This window comes from Microcebus murinus, chromosome 14 (assembly GCF_040939455.1).
Source record: "Microcebus murinus isolate Inina chromosome 14, M.murinus_Inina_mat1.0, whole genome shotgun sequence".
NCBI classification, from domain to species: Eukaryota; Metazoa; Chordata; class Mammalia; order Primates; family Cheirogaleidae; genus Microcebus; species Microcebus murinus.
The window spans coordinates 33,250,523-33,273,924 of record NC_134117.1 but is presented as its reverse complement, the minus strand read 5'-3'; the positions used below and the strand labels follow the sequence as shown (position 1 = coordinate 33,273,924).

The 23,402-nt window shown below is 35.7% G+C and overlaps 1 protein-coding gene across 5 annotated transcripts in view; it reads left to right on the top strand.

The window, feature by feature from the left end:
- The window catches only part of PCGF5 (polycomb group ring finger 5), a 119,241-nt gene extending 99,309 nt beyond the window's left edge, over positions 1-19,932 (top strand). For 4 of the 5 annotated variants that reach the window (XM_076009984.1, XM_012765638.3, XM_012765631.3 and 1 more), the window contains exons 8-10: positions 666-755; positions 7,362-7,421; positions 14,433-19,932. In XM_076009984.1, coding sequence (XP_075866099.1) covers positions 666-755; positions 7,362-7,421; positions 14,433-14,480 — 198 coding nt within the window. In that variant the 3' untranslated portion in view covers positions 14,481-19,932. The remainder of the gene's footprint in view (positions 1-665; positions 756-7,361; positions 7,422-14,432) is intronic. The other variant, XM_076009985.1, reaches the window with a different exon arrangement.
- Positions 19,933-23,402: the final 3,470 nt, after the last annotated feature.

Here is a 23,402-nt window from a genome sequence, read left to right as displayed (position 1 = left end):
ACATTAAAGACCAGGACTAGTTTCCTAGGTAAACAGAGACATCAAAGGCAACATAGTTTTTCATGTTTATCTGCAGTAATATGAATATCATAAAGGGTCATAGGAGAAATAAAATGTGACAGGATTTGAACATAGACATTGGCAGGCATTAAGTCTAAATCTTAAGGGAGCGTCTATTCCTGAACTTATTTGAAAATTTCTCTCAGATGACTAGTCTATGGATTAAAATTTTTTATTATGGTTTGGTCCTACAAATATTAAAAAAAAATCCAGAGACATCAACTTTTGTATTAGGAAAAACTTGTGAAAGTACAACGTGAAAGATTTACTTGTTTTTGAAGAGAAACCAGAGTAAAACTTGTGAAACTTAACCATCAAAGAGACATGGACTAAGAAAGATTGCATTACATTTATAAATTATGTGTATGAACTTGATATACAGGTAAGTGGGACAAGATAAACAGTGCTTCATGCTATTTATGTCTGAATTGTTATGCTTTATGAGAAGGACCAGTGCTTTCAATAAAAGTGTTCAGTTCTATTCAAATAATGGAGAATACTTATATTTTGTTGTAACTATTTGCATCTTTTTGAAATCTGAAAATGTATAAAATAGTTATGAATTCTAAATTATTTGCGTTAATCTATAACTATTCTTTTTAAAGTTGGATGTGCTGTGCAATGGTGAAATTATGGGGAAGGATCATACTATGGAATTCATCTACATGACAAGATGGCGACTAAGAGGCGAAAACGTAAATTGCTTTTATATTTACATGTGTGTAGAATTATATATACCATTGTGTTACTCAAATTTAACAATATTACTTAAGAACTAAAAAGGCTAGTTTAGAAAGGAGAAGAACTGGTTGTTCTTATTATTTCTCCCAACACTCTGTGAAAATTGGTCCCAAGTACAAGACCAAGGTCTTGTGTTAAATGTGGTTTTGTTATATTTAAGGTGAGATTAAAATCTCATCTAAATATGTTCAGGGCTCTGTTAACCTCAAGACAGAAGATGACATATTTTTAAAAACCCAATAAATTATTAGAACTTTTAATATATGGGGTGGAGGTGGGGGAGACTAAATTCTACCCTGACTAGTCTGATTAATGCTTGATAATAGTATTTATTTTGGGTTGTGATAGAGGGGACAGATCGGGTAGAAGCTAGGTAATCTTTTTACCGGTACCTCCTTTACACTGACAGTATAGAATCGGACCGAAGGGTGAGTGAGTTTGCAGTGGTCTCTGATGCCAGAATTAGATTACTGTGCCTTAGGCCCTGGGCAATATGGGAGAAATGATTCAAAGGAGAAAGCCTAAGAAAAGCCAAAAATCTCAAAAGGAGAATTTTGTATTTCAAACTATGTCTTTGTTAGGGTTAATTCCATTAATGGGTTCAAGCACACCTAAATTATAAGTAACATGGGACGTCAGGGAATTTTGAGGCACTAGGGATCATAAGTTTGATATATAAGAGTAAGGAATATAGTAGTAATGCTAACAGAAATTCTCCTCATATAAACTGAGTGCATGAATAAACATTAAGATTTTGTGGATTTTATGGTACAATATGTCATACTTTTACAGTGTAATTTCTTTATTCTTTAACCTAGACTTTATTACATTATCTCATGAAAATGTAAATAAATTATAAAAAATAATACATTTAACCTCACATAAGGATAATATAGAATCCAGATATAATGAGGGTTGCCATGTTACAACAGCTCAAAAACATACTTTAGGTAAACATCTGCGGAACTATTATAAAACTATTATAAAAAGAGTCCCACCTGGATAATGCCTGCCTTCTGAGGCTGAATGTGCCACTAGCAGAAAGAACTATTTACCTTCTAGTACCAGTCACCACTAGCTGTGTGCTCTTGAATAACTCATCAGACACCTTTGCGGCTCGTATTTTTAAAAATCGAATTGTCTTTGTATTTGGTAAATTACTACTTGACTTTCTGTGATATTTTATAGTTTTTTAAAAGGTTGTACATATGTCACCCTCATTTAATCCTTACAAGACCTCTCTGCTAGTGCTTGCTTGTCCTTTACAAGATCCCTTCCCCACAGTTGCTCACACTGCCAGTTATTTCAATGCATAAAAGTATCTTAATGTATTAATGTATGAAAGAGCTAATTCATAGAAATTTTTATTAATAGACTGAGTTAAATCAGTCTTTATAGTAATTACATTTCTGATTACACATTTCTGAAAAGTTTAAATTCCTTGGTTGCTTAAGGCATATTTTAATAAAAGTTAGTTTAAAAAGTAATTCAATACTGTAGGGTTTATTGTTGCTGAAAACTAAACCAGTAAACAGTAAAATAATGTATTAGCCTGCCCTCCCCCTTTTTTTTTGGCGTGATGAACCTGTTTTGGGGTTGCTCTCCCTCTCCAAACCTGTGTTCCCCTCAGTCATCAAAATCTCAATAGTTGTAAGATTGGTAGCTTCATTTTACCAGTTGCTCACACCCAAATCTCTGAAGTCAGCCCTGATAGATCGCTTTATCTTTGTCTTTCATCTGCCCTTAGCAAATTCTGTAACCTCTACCATCAAAATCTTAACAATCAGAATCCTATGTCTCACCACCTCCACTTCCCCACTCTGGTCCAAGCCACCATCACCATTCTCCAGAATTACTATGAAGTCTCCTAGCTGGGCCCCATCCACAACCCTTGCCCCACCTGCTCTCTTCACCCTGCACAGCAGCCAGGGCGATAATCTAAAACAGGTTCAAGTACTCTGCTTTCCTGCTCTGATTCCTCCAGTAATGCTTAATGTTGTTTAGATAAAATCCAGAGACCTCTAGATATGGTTTCCCCATTCTCTCTCTGACCTCACCGTTCACTCCCTCCCTTGGGTTCACAGCACTCCAGCCACACTGGCCTCTGTGCCTCTGTGACCACTTGCACTCACCTCCCCAGGTATCCGCCTAATGAGCTCCCTTTACCCACTTCACTTAAATAGTTTTACTTCTACTCACCGTCTCAGTGAGGCCCCTGACCTCCCTTAAAATTGCAACGCACCCCCACCCCCAGTGGCATTCTTAATTCCTTTCCATGCCTTATTGTTTTCCATAGTATTTCCTACCATCTGACCTACTATGCCTCTTATTGGTATGTTTGTCCCCCAAGTAAAATGTAATCTGAAGACAGGGACAGCAGATTCTCTGCTGAATCTCCAGCACTTAGAGCAGTGCCCAGCACAAATACTCAGTATTTGTCTTTTATAAGGTAATAAATAGTTGCAAAATATATCCTAAAAATAATTTTCACTTATTTGAATCTGTTTCCCATGTGATTTCTGGTAAACACAATTTTGCTCAGGTTCCAGTGAATTATACTTGTAATAGGTAGATTCTGACAGTTGGAGTGACATGCATAAATGCAGCAGTAGCAGTAAAACAGTGATTTCTTGATTGAGCCCCCACTAGCATATTTACTGCAATCACATCCCTTCACACCTCTGCCCATTGCCAGCAGGATCCCAGGGTGTCCAAAAAGCTCTTATTATTCTATCTACGGACTAAGTAGCTCTGCCATGGGCTGGGTTCAGCTTCTTTCCTAAACTAATGATCACCACATGGATCTTTCACTTGCTTCTAGTGCTTTTTTATATTAAACATTTTAATCCACCTGGAATTGATTTGTTTACACACAAGGATAAGACTAATTTATTCTAAGTTTTTTTAACCAGGAATACAATTTATTGAATAATCCATACTTTATCTCATCATTTTAAGATGTCACCATTATCTGTGCAGATGTGTATATCCATGTACATATATTCCTTTGTGTATATATGTTCCTGGACATTGTTTTGTTCTTCTGAGCAGGTCTTTTTCTGTACCAGCATTACATATATTATATAGTATAGCTTTTATAAAAATCTAACCACATAACACCCCTGTCTAAAATCCTTCAGTTGTCCATTTTCTTTGAGATAAGTTTGGATAAAGTCCAAACATGTCTTAGAAGGCAAATATTTGGGCCTTCTAGGTTGCTTTATGATATGTATTAATACCTGTTAAGGCAAAATCTCCTATTATCCTTTTTTGAATTGTGTTGGCTACTTTTACACATTTTTCTTTCAGATAAGCTTTAGAATGAGATTGTGATTAGCATTAAATTAGATTTCCAATTTCGCTGAAATTGGCATGTTTGCAGTTTTTTTAATTCTGTTTGGTACTATGAGATGTCTCCTCATATGTTCCATACTCTTCTATCTCTGAGTAAATCTGTAGTTTTCTTTCTTCTTCATATTGGATCCCACCCTCTGCCCCTGAGTCTTTTGCCTCAGACAAGGCTGCTCCACATTCAGATCACCCCTTTACCTTGTCTTATTTCTGGCATCCTGCCAAGAATCTCAGGGAAGTTGATTTTGCCTCCACTTCTCAAGACTAGTGGGGTATCTCCCGGCACCTGCTTTGCTATATCCTGGGGCACTTCTATTCAGGCTGAGCTTATTTTCTATGGCCCCTGCCCTTTCTATACCCTTATCTCTGGGATGATGCATTTTTGAAAGATTTTTATCTTTAGGAATCAAAACAAACATCTCGTCAGACTTAGCTCTTAGGAAGTTTTCAGTTCATGACAGTATTGCCACCTCAAGATTCTATACTCAAGGTTGGCATTTGCTTATTAATGGGAAAAAATGTACCTTAAAAAAAAAAAACCATTGCCTCTCAAAATTTAATGCAAATACAAATCATCTGAGATCTTGGTAAAATACAGATTCTGACTTAGTAGATCTGGGATGGGACCCCAAATACTGCATTTCTGTCAAACCCCCAGGAGATGCCAGTGCATCTGACCTTTGGATCATCCTCTGAGTTACAGCAAATGTTATCTGTGACTACTGACTTGCCATGTGGCCTCCACATCTATACATTGAGAGAGTGGAATTACAGAATCTCAGTTTGGAAGGGATTTAGTCACCTAATCTGATCATCAGTCTAATACTTGGAACCTCTTTATAATATTCATGCCAGGGGTTATCACATTGTTTGAAACATAAGTAAATCACATGTATTATTCTACAACTTTTTCTTGATAGCATATCTTGTGGAGAATCAGTAAACTTAGAAATAATTCTTTTAAGCACATTGATAGTATTCTATTTATATGGCTGTAGCATAATGTGATTAACTCATTCCTTTGGTGAACATTTAGATTTTTTTCAAATTTTTTTTAACATTATAAGCAATGCTATGTATCTGTTCCAGTACATATATCTTTTTGTACATGTGCAAGCATATCTATTGGCTAGATTCCTGGAAGTGGATTTGTAAGAGTATGCATGTTTTAAATTTTGATACCAACAATTTCCTCTAAAGGTTTAGTTATTTAAAATCATACCAGTAATGTATAAGAGTGTCCGTTTTCTGACATCCTCACCAGCACTATATATTAGCAATTTTATATTTCTTCAGTGAATATTTTTTCATATTCCTTGCCTTTTTCCCCCCATCATAATGCTTGTCTTTTCATATTGACTTCTAGGAACTCTTTATGTATTCTGAATATGAATCTTTTGTTATATATGTTGCAGCTATTTTCTTCCAGATGTGTCCTGCTTCCTAGTTTTGCCTCAGCTTTTTGATTCTTGAAATTTGGGTAACAATACCTGTCTTGGAAAGTTTAGTAAGAATTAATGAAATATTATATACTGCAGTTCTTAACAGAGTGCCTGACATAATAAATGTTATTTTATTAACTCCTATGTATGCTAACTTTCATTATGATAATTTTTTCCTCTTTTATTAGTTCCATCTCTGAGGGCTTACTGTCAATATCTCTGTTTAGCCTCAGCTTTCATCATTGATTTATGTTCTTCCTGCTCACCTTTTCATGTTCAGATTGAGTGCCCAGTCTCAGTATAGCACCCTATGCCCAGATCATCCTGGTTGGTTTTGTTCTCTTACCACAGCCTCTCCATTCTAGCACCTAAAGTTAATACAAATAGAGCAAAGGAAGACAAGCTTGGTGCAGTATCAGGCAATTTTAGGAAAAGCAAATTCATCCATCTTAACCGATACCCAAGAGATTGATAGAAAAAAAGAATCACTTTAGTGAAATTGCCTCTTTCACCTTAACTCTTTACTCCATTTAATGCTATTTGGGACTTGCATTGTTAGCAGAGTCTGATATAGACCAGCACAGGGGGACTCTTCAGAGAGAAAGGAGAGGTTGCCAAAGGATAGCAGTGCTGGGCGTTCCTTATAGTGTGTTGATGAGCACTGTGCATGAAAACAAGGACTAACTTCCAAAGAAAAAATTGCTAAAGTCTTTTGTGGAAATAGAAAATTTCTAAAATTTTATTTAAAAGGGTACAAATATATTTGTCTTAGTCATTGCTTACTTAAATAATCTTTCAAAGTATATTTTTACAAACCTACTCTGGGATGTTAGAATCATCCTGATTAATATATACCTCACATTTTTTATGTACTTATTATTTTTTCCATTTTGAAGAGTATGCAATGTTGAATTCATATATGAATAATTTTAAAGTATACATGTTATGTTTTATAGTTCCATTTACAATTAAAATTATATTTAATAAGTGTTTAGCATACTATTAAAAAATTAAAATTTGGGAATGATTTTTTAATGTGAATGGTTAAACTGTTTTATGGTAGCGGGTTTACAAATGAATCTACTCAATAACTTTAAAATATATTCACTCACTGATTTACTCATAAAACATTTACAGGGTGGCCATTGTATGGCAGTTAGCAGCCATTGTATGGGCCTTAGCTCCTAAGACTGCAAATATGAATAAAATATGTGTTTAAGGAGCTCGCAATATAATGCTAGATATGGAGACTAAGAATCTAATCTGCACAATATGAAGGACCTAAGATACAACAGAAAACGGATCCCTTAAAGGTTGAGTGAAGTTCTGTGCCTCTCTCAGAGCACTGGTCTCCTTGAGCAGCACTGCTTTCAAGGGGGGTAGTTGAAAAGGAGCTCTGGGAGAGATTGATCACAGGAAGGGATGGAAGAAAGAGGGTGCCGCTGTGTACTCAAGAAGCAAGGGTTTTTCCCAGGAATTAGTATCTGATAAGTATATGGAAAGGGAGGGTAGGCCACCACTTTGGTATTTGCAGAATACTAAACAGAACTCATATCTAAATGCTAAAATTACTTCAAGCTAAACTTAACCAATCACTAAGTTTTTAAAATCTATATTTTTTCAAAAACAGCTATCATATTCTTGGAAAGTGCTTATTTAAAATTAGCATGTTGACTCTTATGTTTGACGTTAAAATATTTTAAATCAGTTTTAAATATGTATCCAGTTGTGGATGCCTCTTATCTGATGAGTTCATCTCCTCCGCAGTTTCGGTGTCTGAACTGCTCAGCTTCGCAAGTCTGCTCTCAGGATGGCCCTTTGTATCAGGTAAGAGGCACTCACGACTGTACATATGACCATCATGATGCCATGACGGTGATCGCTCTCATCCCAAAGCCAAGTTTCTAAGACATTTAATTTTGTAAAATTAATAGTTATTTGAGCTACAGAAACTTACCTTTTTGACTTATATCCCCAAAGTTTCCCACTATTTTAGTTTTCCTGAATTATCTAATTTTACTGAACTAAAAATAAAACTGTAAATGTTAAGGCCATTATTTACAAGTTAGGCCAGCCCTTGAGAAATATCTGCTCCATATTGGATTGAGATGTTACCTTCTTTGTTTAAATCTTATTATTTTTTTTATAAATCTTATTATTTTTAATGAATCATTCATCCATAGTGAAATATAAGATGTGAAATTAGGTGAATCTGAATAATAGCAACAGATAATTCAAATTGTAAGCTTGGTTACTAGGCCCTGCCTTAAGTAATTTACTTGAGTTACCTCTTACTAATAAAGTGATAGTGACCCTGTTTAATAATGTACTGAGAAAACTTGAACATGTATCAGAGAAGAGTTTAATAAACATTTTAAAAATTTGGAAAATAGAGACTAAGGTATAGTAATGATTATTGTTGGATACAGAGATAATTGATGATCATCTTTAATCCTGTGGATTAATCATAGCATTTCTTTAAAATATCCATTGTTCTTTTATCTCAATTATTAAAGTAATCTTCATCCTTATTTTTTTGGTGCCAAGAAGGGAGGATTGTAATTATGTAACAAACTTAACTAGCAAACTTCCTTCTAGTGTTACAGTTTTGGGGCTGGAACACATGAATCACCTCAAATCAGTGTATCTAGAATTTTCCTCAGTCTTTTTGTCAGTGCTATATGGGAATCTCCATGCCCTTATTAAAATGTGAGTTTTTGATACACACTGTTTATAAAAGTCATAGTTTTTCAGCAATGGAGAGAGTGAATTTAACATTTATAAAGACCAAGAGAAAATAATTGGAGGAGAAACATTCTTCTCTTTACATTAAATAATGTAACTGAGCTGGTGATATTTGTGTATATCTGAAGTACATAGATATTTCAGCTGCTTTAGTCTCATAGCTGATTTTGGAATGATGAATTATAGTGACCCCTGCCTGTAGCTACAACCCATACATACATGGTTTTCTGCTTTTATTCTTGGTATTGATATTTATGTATTTCCTTAGAAATGACCATGTCCTTAAATCATGACCCCAAAGTATTAGAGAACAACTGGAATAAGAACAAATTTCCAAATCCACACAGATTTCCTTTTCTTTCTTCACCTCATTAATGGATTGAACTCAACAGTTAATAGGATGCACTCTTCCTCAAAAGGATACCTAGATGATTTTATGATCACATTCTCTCAAATTTTCAAGGAATGGATCATTCCAATGCTATACATATTGTTTTACATTATTGAAAAAGATGGAAAGGTAGCATATAAACATGATAACAAAAACTGGCAGAAAACCCACAATTAGACAACGAGTAGCATCTCTCATTTTGAATATAAATGGAAAGATGGTAAAATAATATACTAGAAGAAGAATAAACCAAGACCTAATAGTGTTTTTCAGAAATGCAAGAATGGCTTAATATTGGGGGATATTGACAAATATATATTATAAACATATTTTTATATACACAATGTCAAAAATCATCAGATGTTGAAAAGGCATTTGATAAAAGTAAATGTTAAGTCTTTATTTTTTTTTTCCTGCCAGCTCATTTTAAAATATATAAGAGAATACCCTTTACCTTTACCTAGATTCACCGATTTAACATTTTGGTACATTTTCTGCCACCTCTTCCCCTTCCTTCCTCTTCCCTTATTAATATCTCTCTCTCCCCTCCCTCTTTCCTTCCTCCTCCCCCATATATATATAAATACATACACACACACATTTTGGGGGTAGAACCATTTGAAAGTAAATCGCATGTATCAGGTCAGTTGACCACTAAATACTTCGGTTCTCCCCACAATTAAATTGTAAAGTTAAATGTAATTCCAAACACACTTTACCAGATTCTTGTTCAACTTGACAAAGTCAGTCATTCTAAAGTTCATCAGGAAATACAAACAGGTGCTTCTCTGGCCAGTCACATTTTTAAAAAGAGTAATGGCAAGGAATGTGCACTGTCACATACTAAAATGTATTTTAAAGTAATTAAAATAGGGTACTACCTTAAACATAAACAAAAAGTGCAGCTCAGGAACAGACTTTAGTATGTATGAGTCTATAAAAAAGAATATTTCAAATTAATGGAAAAAAATATTCATCTAACAAATGTCTGTTGAGCATTTAGTATGTGTTGGGCACTCTTAGGTCTTTGGAGATACAATGAACACAAATCTTCTCTCCCATGAAACTTACACTTAAATGGCAGTAGCAGGCAAAATATAAATGAGTAAAATTTATAGTGTTGAAGGAAAATTAAAGTAGATAAATAGAATATTTTTGATAAGACAGCCAAAGGAAGGCCTCTTTGAGATGGTGATTCTTGATCAAAATACAGTGAGAGCAGTTGCCTTGTGAATTTCTGGCATAGAGCATTGAAGGCTAGGGGAACACACTGCAAAGGCCCTCACATTAGGTGTAGTTGTTTGAGAATTGCAAGGGGACCAGTGGAGCTGGAGCCACAACATTGCAGGAGAAGGCAGTTGGTATAGTGCACTCAGAAATGGAAGTGTAGGGGGTGAGATATAGATCTAGTAGGGCTTGCTTTCAGTTAACTGTACTGAGACTATTGTGGTGTGGGGGGTATTCAATATGTAACTCACGTTATACATCAGTGTCAGTTTCTGATGGCTTAAGGTGGTAAATATTTAAAATAATACCTTAAAAGATCAAGAAGAAAATACAATTGAATAACTGATCTCAAAGTATGGATGGCCTTTCACATTTTACCTAATACAATCAAGTTGACTCTTCATATTGAAATAGTACATGGCAAAAATATCATAGCTTAGGAAATATTTGTGATATATTATAGAGGAAGATTTAATGCCCTTAATACATAAAGAATTCATATAAATCTGTTAAGAAAAAGCCCACCTTTCCACAGAAAAATGAACAAAGGGCATGATCAGGAAAGATACAAAAGAAGGAAACACAATTGACTGATAAGCATTTAAAAATGATTAACTTTTTTAAAAGTCAAAAAATGAAAAAAGATAAAATACCATTTTTACACTTATTAAATTGCCAAATTAAGAGGGAGAAAGGATGGTACTTATAGAGGAATGGACAAATGTCTTTTGAAAATGTAAAATAGAACAACTTTCTTGAAGAACAGTGTAATAGTATTTAGCAAAAATCCTTTTAAAATGTGTATGCTGTTTGAACCAGCAGTTTCACTTCTAGAAAAAAACCTATCCTGGAGGGAAAGAAATAGGTCATTGGGTCAACATTAATGTATAATAGCGAAACAAAACAAAACAAACACTTCAATGTACAGCAAAAGGTGGCTTATTGATAACTATGGTTCATTTCTATAACAGCATAATATATGGCTATTAAAACTTACATGGTGGCACATGCCTATAGTCCCAGCTACTCAGGAGGCTGAGGTGAGAGGATCATTTGAGCCCAGGAGTTTAAGACCAGCCTGGACAACCTAGCAAGACCCTGTCTATGGAAAAAAAAAAAAAGAAAGAAATTAAATAAATTTTTTAAAAAGTGTTCCTCTATGCTCCAAGTTAAAATCTCCCTCTGAAACTCTTTAATTATCATGTAGGACTATGTTAATAGTCCTACATATATTAATAAATGATGTGGAAATATGTTTATGGAATTTCTAAATGGACAAAATTTTGAAATGGTACAAAATACATTTAGCATGATTTCAGTTTTGAAAAAACAAATGTAGATAAAATGACTAGTCTTGTAGATTTCTTATCTACAAGAATACACTAAAATTATTATGGTAGGTAACTTTGGATGGTAGAATTTAAATAATTTTCCTTTTTTCTTGGTACTTTTCTGTATCTTAATCTATAGTAAAAACAAGTTACTTTTATGATAAAAACTATAATACATCAAAAACAGTTTTATCATTTTCTAAAATTATCACATTTGAAATGTATTCTTTGGAAGTATCTGTTCTTTATTACTATTGAGGACTAGGAACCATGAACCACAGGTCCATTTGGTGCAGTCCCTTAACACTAAGAGGTAAAGGGCGATCATATTTCATTACAGTGAACGCAGTGCCATTTTATTTCAGAAAGCAAATCAAAACAAAAATAGAACTTAAAACATATCTTAACAATTTTCAGTGTTGTGACACATTTCAGTAAAATTATTAAACTTCATATGTTCTTATAGAACAAACACAAATGGTTACTTGGAGGGGAAAACAAAATTATTTTTAGCCAAAAACTGAGAAAGTCCCAACCATTGTCAGTCAAGCCATTTTACTCCCCTCTGTACCTTCGTCCCTAATAGAATGGATGATGGACACTTCTAGGTATGATTAATGTGTTCTAAACAAGGGACTTAATTATCTGCAGAAAGTGTGCAAATTCAACAGAATCAGGAATCAAAAGCAAATCCAGAAAGATGATGATAGTGAAGGCAAGCTGCAGGTTGAGTGAGGTAGAATGGAAATTAGTAAAGACATCCAGGATGTCTGTGTTAGTGGTCTCAGAATGTGGCTGGGCTTCAGAAACACCCACAGAGTTTAGCAGAATACACACTTCTGTGCCCTGCTCCCAGATATCCTGGGTTGGAGGGGAGTGAATAAAGTTTAAAATGAAAACAAGAAACAGAATAAAACCAAAGTAGTTTTAGACCATAGAAAACCTGAGAGACTGAGACTTTTACCCAGCCCTTGGAAAGCTGGAAATGGCATCTGCCATGCTACTTCAGCTGGGAGAGAGAGACCTAGGGTACTTGTATATTCCTACCCTCTAGTCCCATCCTTAGCTGAATGGTAAAAAAGACTCGAACGTTGAGTCTTCCCAGTTTGTAACATAGTTGTGATAAGCACTGAAATGGTCGTTTTCAGGATTGTAGAATCTCAGTCTATCTCTTTTCATCTTTATGAAAGAATACAAAATTCTCTGTACTATGTTTTTGTATTCATCTACACTAAGATGGGGAAACAGTCCTTGGCCATCTCAGCCCTTTGATTCCGTAAAAGTAGTTCCTCAAATTTTGTTTTAAAAAGGGAAATTTAACTGTTAAAATTTACACATGATCATTAAAACTTTCTTTTGATTGCCATTATTTTTCTAGAATCAGTCAAGTTTTCAATGATGTGCAGCAGATGTCAAGTTCAAAGACCTTCAGACATCATACTGGTCTTGTACATGACTAGTACTAGTGCAGCACGTTAGGGATAGGCAGTCCTGTGGGGAACTGAAAGTTACATGCCCTACTCACTGGCATTCAACTACCGTGTTTCTCCAAAAACAAGACCTACCCATAAAATAAACCCCGGCAGGATTTCTGAGCATTTGTGCAATATAAGTCCTACCGGGAAAATAAGACCCTAGTGATGGGCGTGGCTACGCAGCATATCTGCACAACCCATGCATTTTGTCGCAGAGAGGTAAAGAATACGAGCAGCTCTTCTCATCTGCCCCATCGTGACAGCTACTATCCCAGAGGTGACTGGAAAGGTGTGGGCAGCCCCAACAACAAGGTCGGCACCCCCTCTCAGGTCCCGGCCATCCTGTGCGTGCTGCAAGCTGAGGCTTTGAGGGGAAAATAACACATCCCCTGAAAATAAGCCCTAGGGTGTCTTCTTGAGGAAAAATATAAGACCCAGTCTTATTTTCAGGGAAACACGATAGTAACACTGTGAGGCTAAGACAAGTCAGCAGGCTGGACTACACCAGAGCTTCTGCTATTGAGAGCCCACTACGTCACAAATTAACAAAGAGACCCCTACTGGGAATCTATGAAACTGGAGTAGTGTTCACAAATCACATTTTTTTTACAAGTTTGATACTGTTTTTTTATTTTTAATATTAAATTTTATTTTAATGGACCTTTAAAAAAATGTTGAAAAATAAGTAGCTACTTACTACATGAAATAAAGAGATGATAACTAGCATTTATCAGGAAAATCAGCAAGACAAAAATCAACCCCATTAAAAAGTGAGCAAAAGACATGAACAGAAGGTTTTCAAAAGACTGGACAAACTAATGACCAATAAACATATGAAAAAATGCTGAACATCTCTAATCATCAGGGAAATGCAGATCAAAACCACAATGAGATCTCACTTAACTCTAGTGAGAATGGCTTTTATCAAAAAGTCCTCAAACAACAAATATTGGTGTAGTTGTGGAGAGACAAGAACACTCATACTCTGCTGGTGGGACTGCAAAATAACCTCTAATAAAAGTAATTTGGAGATACCTCAAAGAACAAAAAGTAGAACTACCATTTGATCCAGCAATCCCACTACTGGGCATTTACCCAAAGGAAAAAAAGACATCTGCACTCAAATGTTCATAGCAGCGCAATTCACAATTGCAAAGATGTGGAAGCAACCCAAATGTCCATTGGTACAGGAGTGGATTAATAAAATGTGGTATACTACTCAGCCATAAAAAATGAACTAATAACCCCTTTTATTATCCTGGATGGAGTTAGAGCCCATTCTTCTAAGTGAAGTACCACAACAATGGAAAAGCAAGCATCACATGTACTCAACCATTAAATCAACACTTACGTGGCACATATGGAAGTAACATTCATAGGGTGTCGGGCAGGTGGGAGGGATAAATTCACACCTAATGGATATGGATGTCTCGAGATTGGGCATGTTTGTAGCTCTGACTCAGTGCAAAGGCAATATGTGTAACCAAAGCATTTGTACCCCCATAATATTCTGAAATGCAATGAAATAACAAAATGAAAAAATTATCCTGGTATTATCACTAGTACCAGGAAATATTGTAAATTATAACCCCAAACTCTTAGAATCTTTTGTATATAAGCTGTATTGTTTTTATATAAATAGTCTTATCTATCTGTCTTTATTTTATAGTCATACCCTATGGTATTGCAGTATCGACCAAGAATTGATTTCGGTTAGACCAAGGGGCACAAATCTCTGAGATGAATCCTGCACTGTTTACTCGTCGACAGATTGCACAGTTAATGGTGTGTGGAGTAGAGGGACACAACCAGATTTTCAGCATGCAAATAAGGCCATTGTCTATCTATAAATTGTCAATTACATTTATGTTGTTTCTATTAAGAGCAAACCAAGTGCCATTCTGCTACTGAACCGTCTGCATAGGGTATTTGTGCTGTCTCACAGTGTGCAAGTCCTAGCTGAGATCAGTTAAGTGTGCAGCCATGATTCAGCCTTCTGAATATTTTGCTTGCCTGTTCTAAGATTGTTCTAATGTTTAATTACACTAGTTAAAATGGCTCAATCTTTGTGGTGTTGCAGTTTTCACATACTTAGTATTTTATTAATTCTTGTTTAAATAGAGTACTGTACAAGAAACTAATAATTATCTTGAAATTGTTTTATATGGAAATATATTTAGAAAAGTGGTTTTTGAGCCACTATCCTGTTCTTGGTAAGCTTTTTGTGTAAAAAAAAAATAGTTAATTCTTGAGTGTGCAAGTCTGTTTGCAAAGAATTTCGATTATTTAACATTAGAGCACATCATAATTGTAGACATTCTAAGCATCTGTCAGTGTAGTCTACTAATTGCACAAGGAAGGCATGTTAGCCCTCCAGATTGAAAATGTATGTGACTTTTTGGAGAACTGAAGTTAGATTCACAACCATTCAAAATGTTGGCAGCTGATCACATTTACTTCTAATAAAATTAATGTGTAAGTAAGGTTAATCTTTCATAATGCCTTATGACAAGTGGGTGCTGCTTCATGAAACTTCATTGTAAAGCCCATTTTATGTATGTATCATTACATTGTTGCTGTCATTTAATGAGTGCATTGTTTCTCTTTTTAAGTTGGCCTTAGGTACATGTTATTGTGGCATGCAGAGGGTTATGATTTTAAATATTAGGATTTTTAGAGCATATAACATTAGCTATTTTATGGATTTCAAAAGTCTCAAAACAGTTATAGATTAAAACTGTTAGTTATCTTTTACATTTCCAAACCATATGCATAAAATAGAATAAATGCTGTGTAGAAGATAAACATGTTAACCAAAATTAATGGTTTAAGGGTATTTTCTTTTAGATCCTGTACTAATCAGGAGGAAATGGGATTATCATTTTATACATGAGTTCATTAAGGTCAGAGCTATGATAATGTCTTGTGTTTTGCAGTTTTAAGTCTTCCATTCATTTTGAGGTTAGTCTGCAAGTCAAAGAAAGTCTTGTTACCTTTAATTATATTAAAAACTCCATTTAAAATATTTTAAAATTTATAGTTTTCAAAATATTTCTTTGGAAATCATTTTATTAATTACTTTGAAACAAATTAATCTTTGAAACTTAGGAAAATATTTGTTTTAGATATCTAACATGAGCACAATCTGTGTGTTATGCACTTAGTTTTTATACTAAATATGTGGTAAATGTGCTACATTTTCCAGCAAAATATATCACAAATTAATGCCTTCTGAATTTCAAAATGCTTCTCAGAAATAAAACATTGTACAACTCTAAGAAACATACAAAGTACAGCTAAATCTTGATACATTTCACAATATGAAGCTGAAACGTCATAACTGTCTTTTCCTTACATCTTTTTTTTCAAGTCAAAGTCTGTTAAATTTTTCAGTTATCCTGACTTTTGTGAAAAAGGTTATGGCAATACTTTCTTAACTTCATTTTGTTAGATTGTGTTTGTTCTTGGGAGTACTCACAAGCAGAATCTAAAAGGCAGATTTTTGTTAACTCTTTATAAATGGTTGGAAAAGACCATTACACTCAACCAAAAACTGAATTTGGATCTGGCTACAGAAATTACTTTGCTATGCTGTGAAACCCAGTTCCCAGACATCCTTGAGAATTTTTAAAAATTATAAATTTGTCACCTATAGGTCAGTGATTAATATAGTGTTTTGTATTTGGAATTTAACTTTAATTAACTTAATTTAGAGTGCATTTTTAAAAACCACAAATGAGACTTGGATGTTTTGGTTCTATGGCCAAAACTTATGGCCATAAATGAATTTTATCCACAAAATCCCTTTAGATTTGGCTCGTTGCCTGATCATACAAAATTTCACTATTTTCCAAGGAAATATAGGAAGTAATTATGGAACTGAGACTAGTTTTATATAAAATTGTTTATTTACTGTTAATGTATTAACATTTTATTGAAATGCAATGGAATATGTGCCAAAACATGTGAAAACCTTATGTAAAGAAAGGCATCAATTGTCATTTGGGGAAAGGTACACATTTTTTGAAGATCCTGAGTACTAGGTATTATCACTACTAGAACCACAAACTTCTTCAACCAACTTCTTTTGGTATATTCAACTACAACTTTCTAAGTTGTAGTTGGACTACTTTCATGTCTAGTTATACACGATAGCCCAGTTAATTGCCCCCTAAGTCAGGTTGTAGAATTTGCAAGAAACCAGGTACAGTAACTTTTGTGGTTAGCTTTATAAATTTAGGGTGCTTATAAAACAAACTATATAAATAACCTATAGGAATAATCATCTGAATTCCTAAAAGCAGAGAATAAAAATAACTAAATGTTTTTCTTTAATCTGTTGTTTATTAAGCAATAAACTATATATATATTTGAGAAATCAAAATACACCCTTTTCTCTAGATTAACAAGACACTTCTAAGTATGAAAACTAAACTAAAATGCTCATTGGTGAGGTAATATTCAGTCTGGAGTGTGGGTAACTTGGGTAATGTCTTCTAATGACTTTTATAAAGCATATTTCTTTATTCATTGATATTTCTTTATTCAATCTATCCCATACTAATGTGCCACATTTTATAAATGTAATGCCTTTGCTCAACTATATTATATACTCAAATGTAATCTAAATTTAAACTGATCCTTTAAGAAAAAATAAGTGTTATATAATATTGTGAACTGTTTAGCTTTATTGAAATATTTAAGAGAAAGTGCCTCACTGCTAAAGTGCATTTCTGTTTTAGATTTACTGCATAAAGTTTATCTGTACCTGTCTCTTATGAATGGTTTCGTATCTAAATAGGCTCTTGTAAATTAGAGTAACCTTTTTTTTTTTTTTGAAGGATTTACATAAGTATATAGATATCACCAAAGACATTTTACTGTTAGTTAATAACCATGTTGGAGAGACAGTTAACAGTTGGAGGTTAGAAATGTTTAGATTACAATTTAATTTTAAAAAGTTAGGCAATAACCTTGATTAATTTCTAAAGTATCACCAAAGAAAGGCTTTATACTGAATTTTCTTGGTGAGGTCAGATACAGGTTTTTCTTGTAATAATCAGAGCACACTTTCTTTCAAATATGTTCATTATTTTTCAGCACCATCTGACAGATCTTAGGAAATCCTAAAAAGTGAGGAAGAGGTAAACAACAAATAGCCTCCCTGTGGATGAAAAGTGAGAGAAATACAGACTTTGAAAAGAAAATTGAGATTTTTAAATTTTAATTTGAGAAGCGTTTTATTTCCTGGAGACAGTATAAACTAAAATTAAGCTTATTTAACTCCTGGGTTCTTCGTAATATGAGGAATTTTATTAAAGACAGACTTTGGTAAATGTGCTGATGTGCTTATTTAGAAGAGAGTACATTCTATTGGACTTGTATAAGTGTTTTTTCTATATTCAGAAACAAAATTTTCATAAGGGCCTGTGGTCCGCCCCCTAAAAAGTAACTGTCTTCTCAGCAATTGGTTTATTATTATTAGAATTTAGCCATGCAACCAAATTTGGTGAAATGGGGTCACAGAACAAGCTTGTACATCAAAAAAAACTTCAGTACCTTCCTTACACCATTTCTTCTTGGCAATGCATGCCCATGGGCCACCTTAAAACTCATATTTAAAGTCTTTCTGGCAGGTCACTAGGTAAATCTCCTTGGGCAGGATAAAAATGGGTGCACACTCTATTACATGTTTTGTCTGATTTATCATAAGGAATTTTCCAGCAAGCTAAGCTTTATACCAATAAGATGTTGGTTGTAGGAACTTCAAAAATGAGTTTGCCAAAACTTTAATTTCTGGATTAGAAACACAAAAACTTGAAATGTTATTATTTTAAGATATATATTCCTATAGTTTGGGGAACAATAAGGAACAATGTCTGCTAAATCTGATTTATGAAAAATCGAAAAATATTAAATACACTAGAGACTCAGAAACCCTTTCAAGGCACAGAATAACCAAGTGTTTCTGGATTTACTTGCTAAACCTAGGTCAGTAATATTTTGATGGAAGACATCAGAGTAAAGGTTTATTAAAATGTACTAAAATATACAAGGTTTCATAGTTTTGTTTTTCTTACAGTGGTGGTTTTCCAGTAATTTCAAAGTGATTCTTTCTAGTTTAATAGTTATCACAAATGTGTTTACTTACTGTCATATTTTCAAATAAGAATTAAAATGCTTGAGCACTTCCTTTTCAGAAAGTAATAAAATTAAAAATTTATTTTTGATGCTCATTCAAATCTGTCTATCCCTCGTTATGCCCCTTTTTCTATGACTCAAAACTGATTTTCCAGAATTGCTTTTTAATTTTAATTACTTTTAATCTAGAATCTGGTGAAACATAAATGTCAAATACTGGGTTTAGTTTTCTTCCATCTTGTAGAGCTTCATGCAGTAAGAAACCAATATAGTACAAATGAAGATTAAATGTTTCATTAAATGAAGATTAAATGTAGAGATAGTAAGCAGATTTATTTATCCATACAGTCCACTGGAGCAGGAGTTCTACACATTAAAAATGTAATGGGATCAGCCTAACATTGTTTGGGGTCAGTTTCTTTTTGCTGTAATTTTTAGAATGGGGGTGGGGGCCTAAGTGTCCTTATGAAGCTGTGGTCCTCGACGAGTGCTTGGAGGGGGGAGTACCAGTGTTCTGCTGCTTTCCTGCATCTGAGCAACACAACAGAGAGCATCAGTTTTTAATAGAGTAGCCCTCACAGTAAATAAAATTATAGAATATATTGTAAAGTTATGTTGCTAATTTTGTCAAAAGTGGTAACATCTTAATACAAATAAAAACCTTTTTGTGGTTGTAAGATTTAGCTTATAAATCATTCAAATTGAAGTGAAAGAATTACCAGGTCATTGTTAATGACTTAGTCTATTAAGAATATATGTATTTTTGTAAAGGAAAAGCACTTGTAGATATTTAATCAGTACAAGATACGTCTTTTGCAGAAATGCTGCTTAGAGATTCTCTTTAAATATTTTTTATTTTTGTGCTCAAATGTATTTTCTGTTGATCTATGGAATGTTCTGTACAAAGCTGTATGATTGTACTGTTGGGCTAGATACTTTTTTTTTTAAATCTGGACTCTTAGCCAAGTATATTTGACCATGTTAAAATATAGTTATCTTTGTTATTAAAAATTTGATTGCATAATTTACTGTTGTTTGTCATCTTTAATATTAGTAGCTGTAGCTTGCAACCTTCATTAAAAATGTCTCCTTTAAGTACCACTGTAACAAATTGTATTGGAAATTTTGAGATCATAAACATTTTCTAAAGATTATTCAGCTATTCAGTCTTAGGATAGTAGACCACCCCTCAAATAATACTTAAGGTGTATTCTCTCTCTCTCTCTCTGAATTGTTTCATTAGATCAATTAAATCCAGAAAATCTTCTGAAAGTAATTCAGAACCAAAAGTAGGGCCCAAGTGAATTGAGAGACTGTTTCTTTCAGCCAGTTAGATACCTTAGCTCTGTTTTAGTAATACCTTCCCTATACCCTAGGGTCAGGAATTCTAGTTAGACTAAAGGGTGACATTTAAACTTTCCTAGGTTTTGATGGTTTCTGTCCCTGCCCCATTGTTATTTTGGTGCCTAAAGCTTTTTCTTTTGTCTGTGAAACCACAGAGGCAACTAGAAACCCCAACACTTCTGGGAGACACAGAAAGTAGCTTTTTTCCGAGCAGAATGTGGCTTCCTTCTGTATTCCAGCTCTGCTCTCCGGGCTGCTGCAGAATGGGAAAGAACATGGAGGATTGTGCATGGAAGTGCTCAAAAATGTATATGTTATTTTAATCACATGTCATTGGCCAAATGCGGCCGCACTTAACTGCAAGCAAGGCTGGAGAGGGCCTAGTAAAGCCATGTCCTAACAAGGAGAACAGTTCTGTGACCTGCTAATTAGTCTGCCACACCTCCATTTCAGAAAAGGTTTCCCCAGGTCTTTGAAGTGTTTTGTGGGCACAGCCCAAGCTCTGATCTTTCCACTAGTTTGGAAGGGGATGGAGGGTTCTTATACTCAGCCTAGGCCTGAGAAAGTCAGCCTCTGCTTTCTGTGTGGCTGGGGAATTTGCAGTTATTTTGCCGCAAGCCATATAGAACCCTGCTTGACACGCCAACCGTTGCCATGGAATTTGGGGTGCCAGGATACCCACCCCAGCAATCAAATGGAGAATCATGTCCAGAAAGAATAAATACACAGCAATCACTGTTACTCAACTGGGTCCACCACCCATAAAGACTGATACACCAAGAAACAGCAGGGGTTGCAGTGGAGAAAGTTTAATGTTGTAAGATGCCAGGCGAGGAGATGGGAGTAATTTTTCAAATCCATCTCCTGGAGAATTTTGGGGTTAAGATTTTTAAAGGTGGTTTGGTAAAGGAAGGGCTCAGGAATTGGGTCAGCTGATTGGCTAGAGATGAACTCATAGCATTGGGAAGCAGAATTGTCTTCTTGGTAAACAAGTTCCTGGGTAGGGCATCGTGGGGCTCAGGCAGGACTTGCTAGATGGACTCCCACGCACGGCCACCCCAACGCAAAGTCCAGAAGATCCCTCAAAGACCAATCTTAGTTTTACAATAGTGATGTTATCTATAGAAGTGGTTGAAGAAGTCACAGATCTTGCCCCTGTCAAGGATACGCAGTAAGCAGTTACAGCAGTAAGGAATTGGGGAACAAAGGCTGGGTAACTTTTAGCTATTTCTATACCTCTATAAAAATCCTACTTTTATCACTATTCCTGCCATATGGCCTTAGGTTATTTTAATATAGCCAGTTTCACCACTACCAGTTGAAAGCAGCTAAAGCCCTGTTTCTCCTTAAAAAGCCCTGCTCCTCCTACAAACCATGCTCCTCAGGAATTCCATGTTCCTCCTTAAAAAACAATGCTCCTGCTAAGGAAGTCTACGCTCTAAAGAACCTTTGGTCCTCCTAGGAAGCCCTGCTCCTACAATTACCTGTTCCCATTTACAGTGCCCTGCTCATCCTTACTACGGTTCACTCATAGAGCAAACCTGCTCCTCCAACAAACCCTACTCTTCCTACCAAGCTCGCTCCTCCTACAAGTCCTGCTCATTCTTATAAAGCCCGCGAACCTTCAACAAATTCTGATTCATATTTACAAAGCCCAGCTTATCCCTCCAGAGCCCTACGTCTCTTTACAAAGCCCTGCACCTCCTACAAAGCTTGTTTCTCCTTGCTGTTGGCCTAAAGTAATATAAAACTTAGCAAATTTAATATAAGTAGAGAGTTTACTTGGACCAAGTTTGAGGACTGCAACCCTGGAGTATAGATTCTCGTTGCCCTGTATATACACTGATTAGCAGCAACTACAAGTGGGTTTTTAAAGGAAAAGAAGAGGCAGTTCCTAGATTGTTTACCAAGAATTTACATTAAAACAACAAGCTATTGATTGGCTGTACATTGTTCTTTGTACAAATTCCAGGAACAAGAAGGTAATGGCAGAGTCAGCTAGTCGGGAACAAAATGCCTTTAAACCATTCAATTGCCCTGAGCCTGGGTGCAGGGTGGGGAGGGCGTGCTGAAGTCCCATGCTCTCTCTGGGCCTGATAAATTTTGCTGTGCTTAGACATCTCTGAGCTGTTTTCCTTACTAATCACAAAGCCCTCCTCCCCTGCATTTCATTTCCCTATTCCTCCTAGAAATCCTCCCTTCCCCTGTGCAAAGCTCCGCTCATCCTTACAAATCCTACTTCTTCAAAGCCCCAATTTGCCTACAAACCCTTCTCCTCCTTATAGAGGTCTGGTCCTCCCCACAGAGCCTTGCTCTTCCTACATATCCCTGCTCCTTGGGAAGCGCTGACACTGCTACATGCCCTGTTCTTCCTGTATCGGCTCTTCCCTGCAAAGCCCCCTCCTCCATATACAGCCCTGCCCATCATGCAGAACCCTGTTTCTTATTAAAAAACCCTCCCCTTCCTACAAACTGGTCTCCCTACAAATCCCTGCTCCAGAAAAAGCCCTTCTCCTCCTTAGAAATTGTGCTCCTCATGCCAAGCCTTGCTCCACCTTCCAAAAGTTTGCTCCTCCTCAGCAAGCCTGGTTCATCCTAAACAGGCCAATTTCCGTCCCATCACCTCACGCGGGCTTATCCCACTTCCCTCCCTCTTCCCAACACTCAGCTCACTTTTCACAACCACAGTCACAGAGGCTTGTTTCTCCTCCCACTAGCTAATGAGATTTGAAAGGAGGTTGACTTCATTGTGGTGTTCTGTCCCTACCATCACAAACACACACGCTTGCACGGCACCTGGCACCAGTAAACAACAGGGAGAGAAACCTGATTTCAGGAACAAGTGTTGCCTACAACAGCCTTCCCCAGTTTGCCGGGCAGTTTGCCAGTTTGCCCAGTTTGCCGGGCAGTCTCCCGCCTCCCCACTGGCTCCATCTCTGACTTCAGAACCTGCGTGTGGTAAGTGTGAAAGGTGCCAGGTGAGCCTTTCTTCCCTTTAAAAACAGACACCCTGATCCTCTTGTGTAAGATCTCAAGATTCGTTCCTTTGGTTGACGATTGTACCCTCTTTCAGTGGAGGTCCCCTGAGAAAGCCTGTGTGCCATCAGATCCTTTGCCCCACCTGCTTTGGTGAGCCTCTAGAGATCATTAGCCA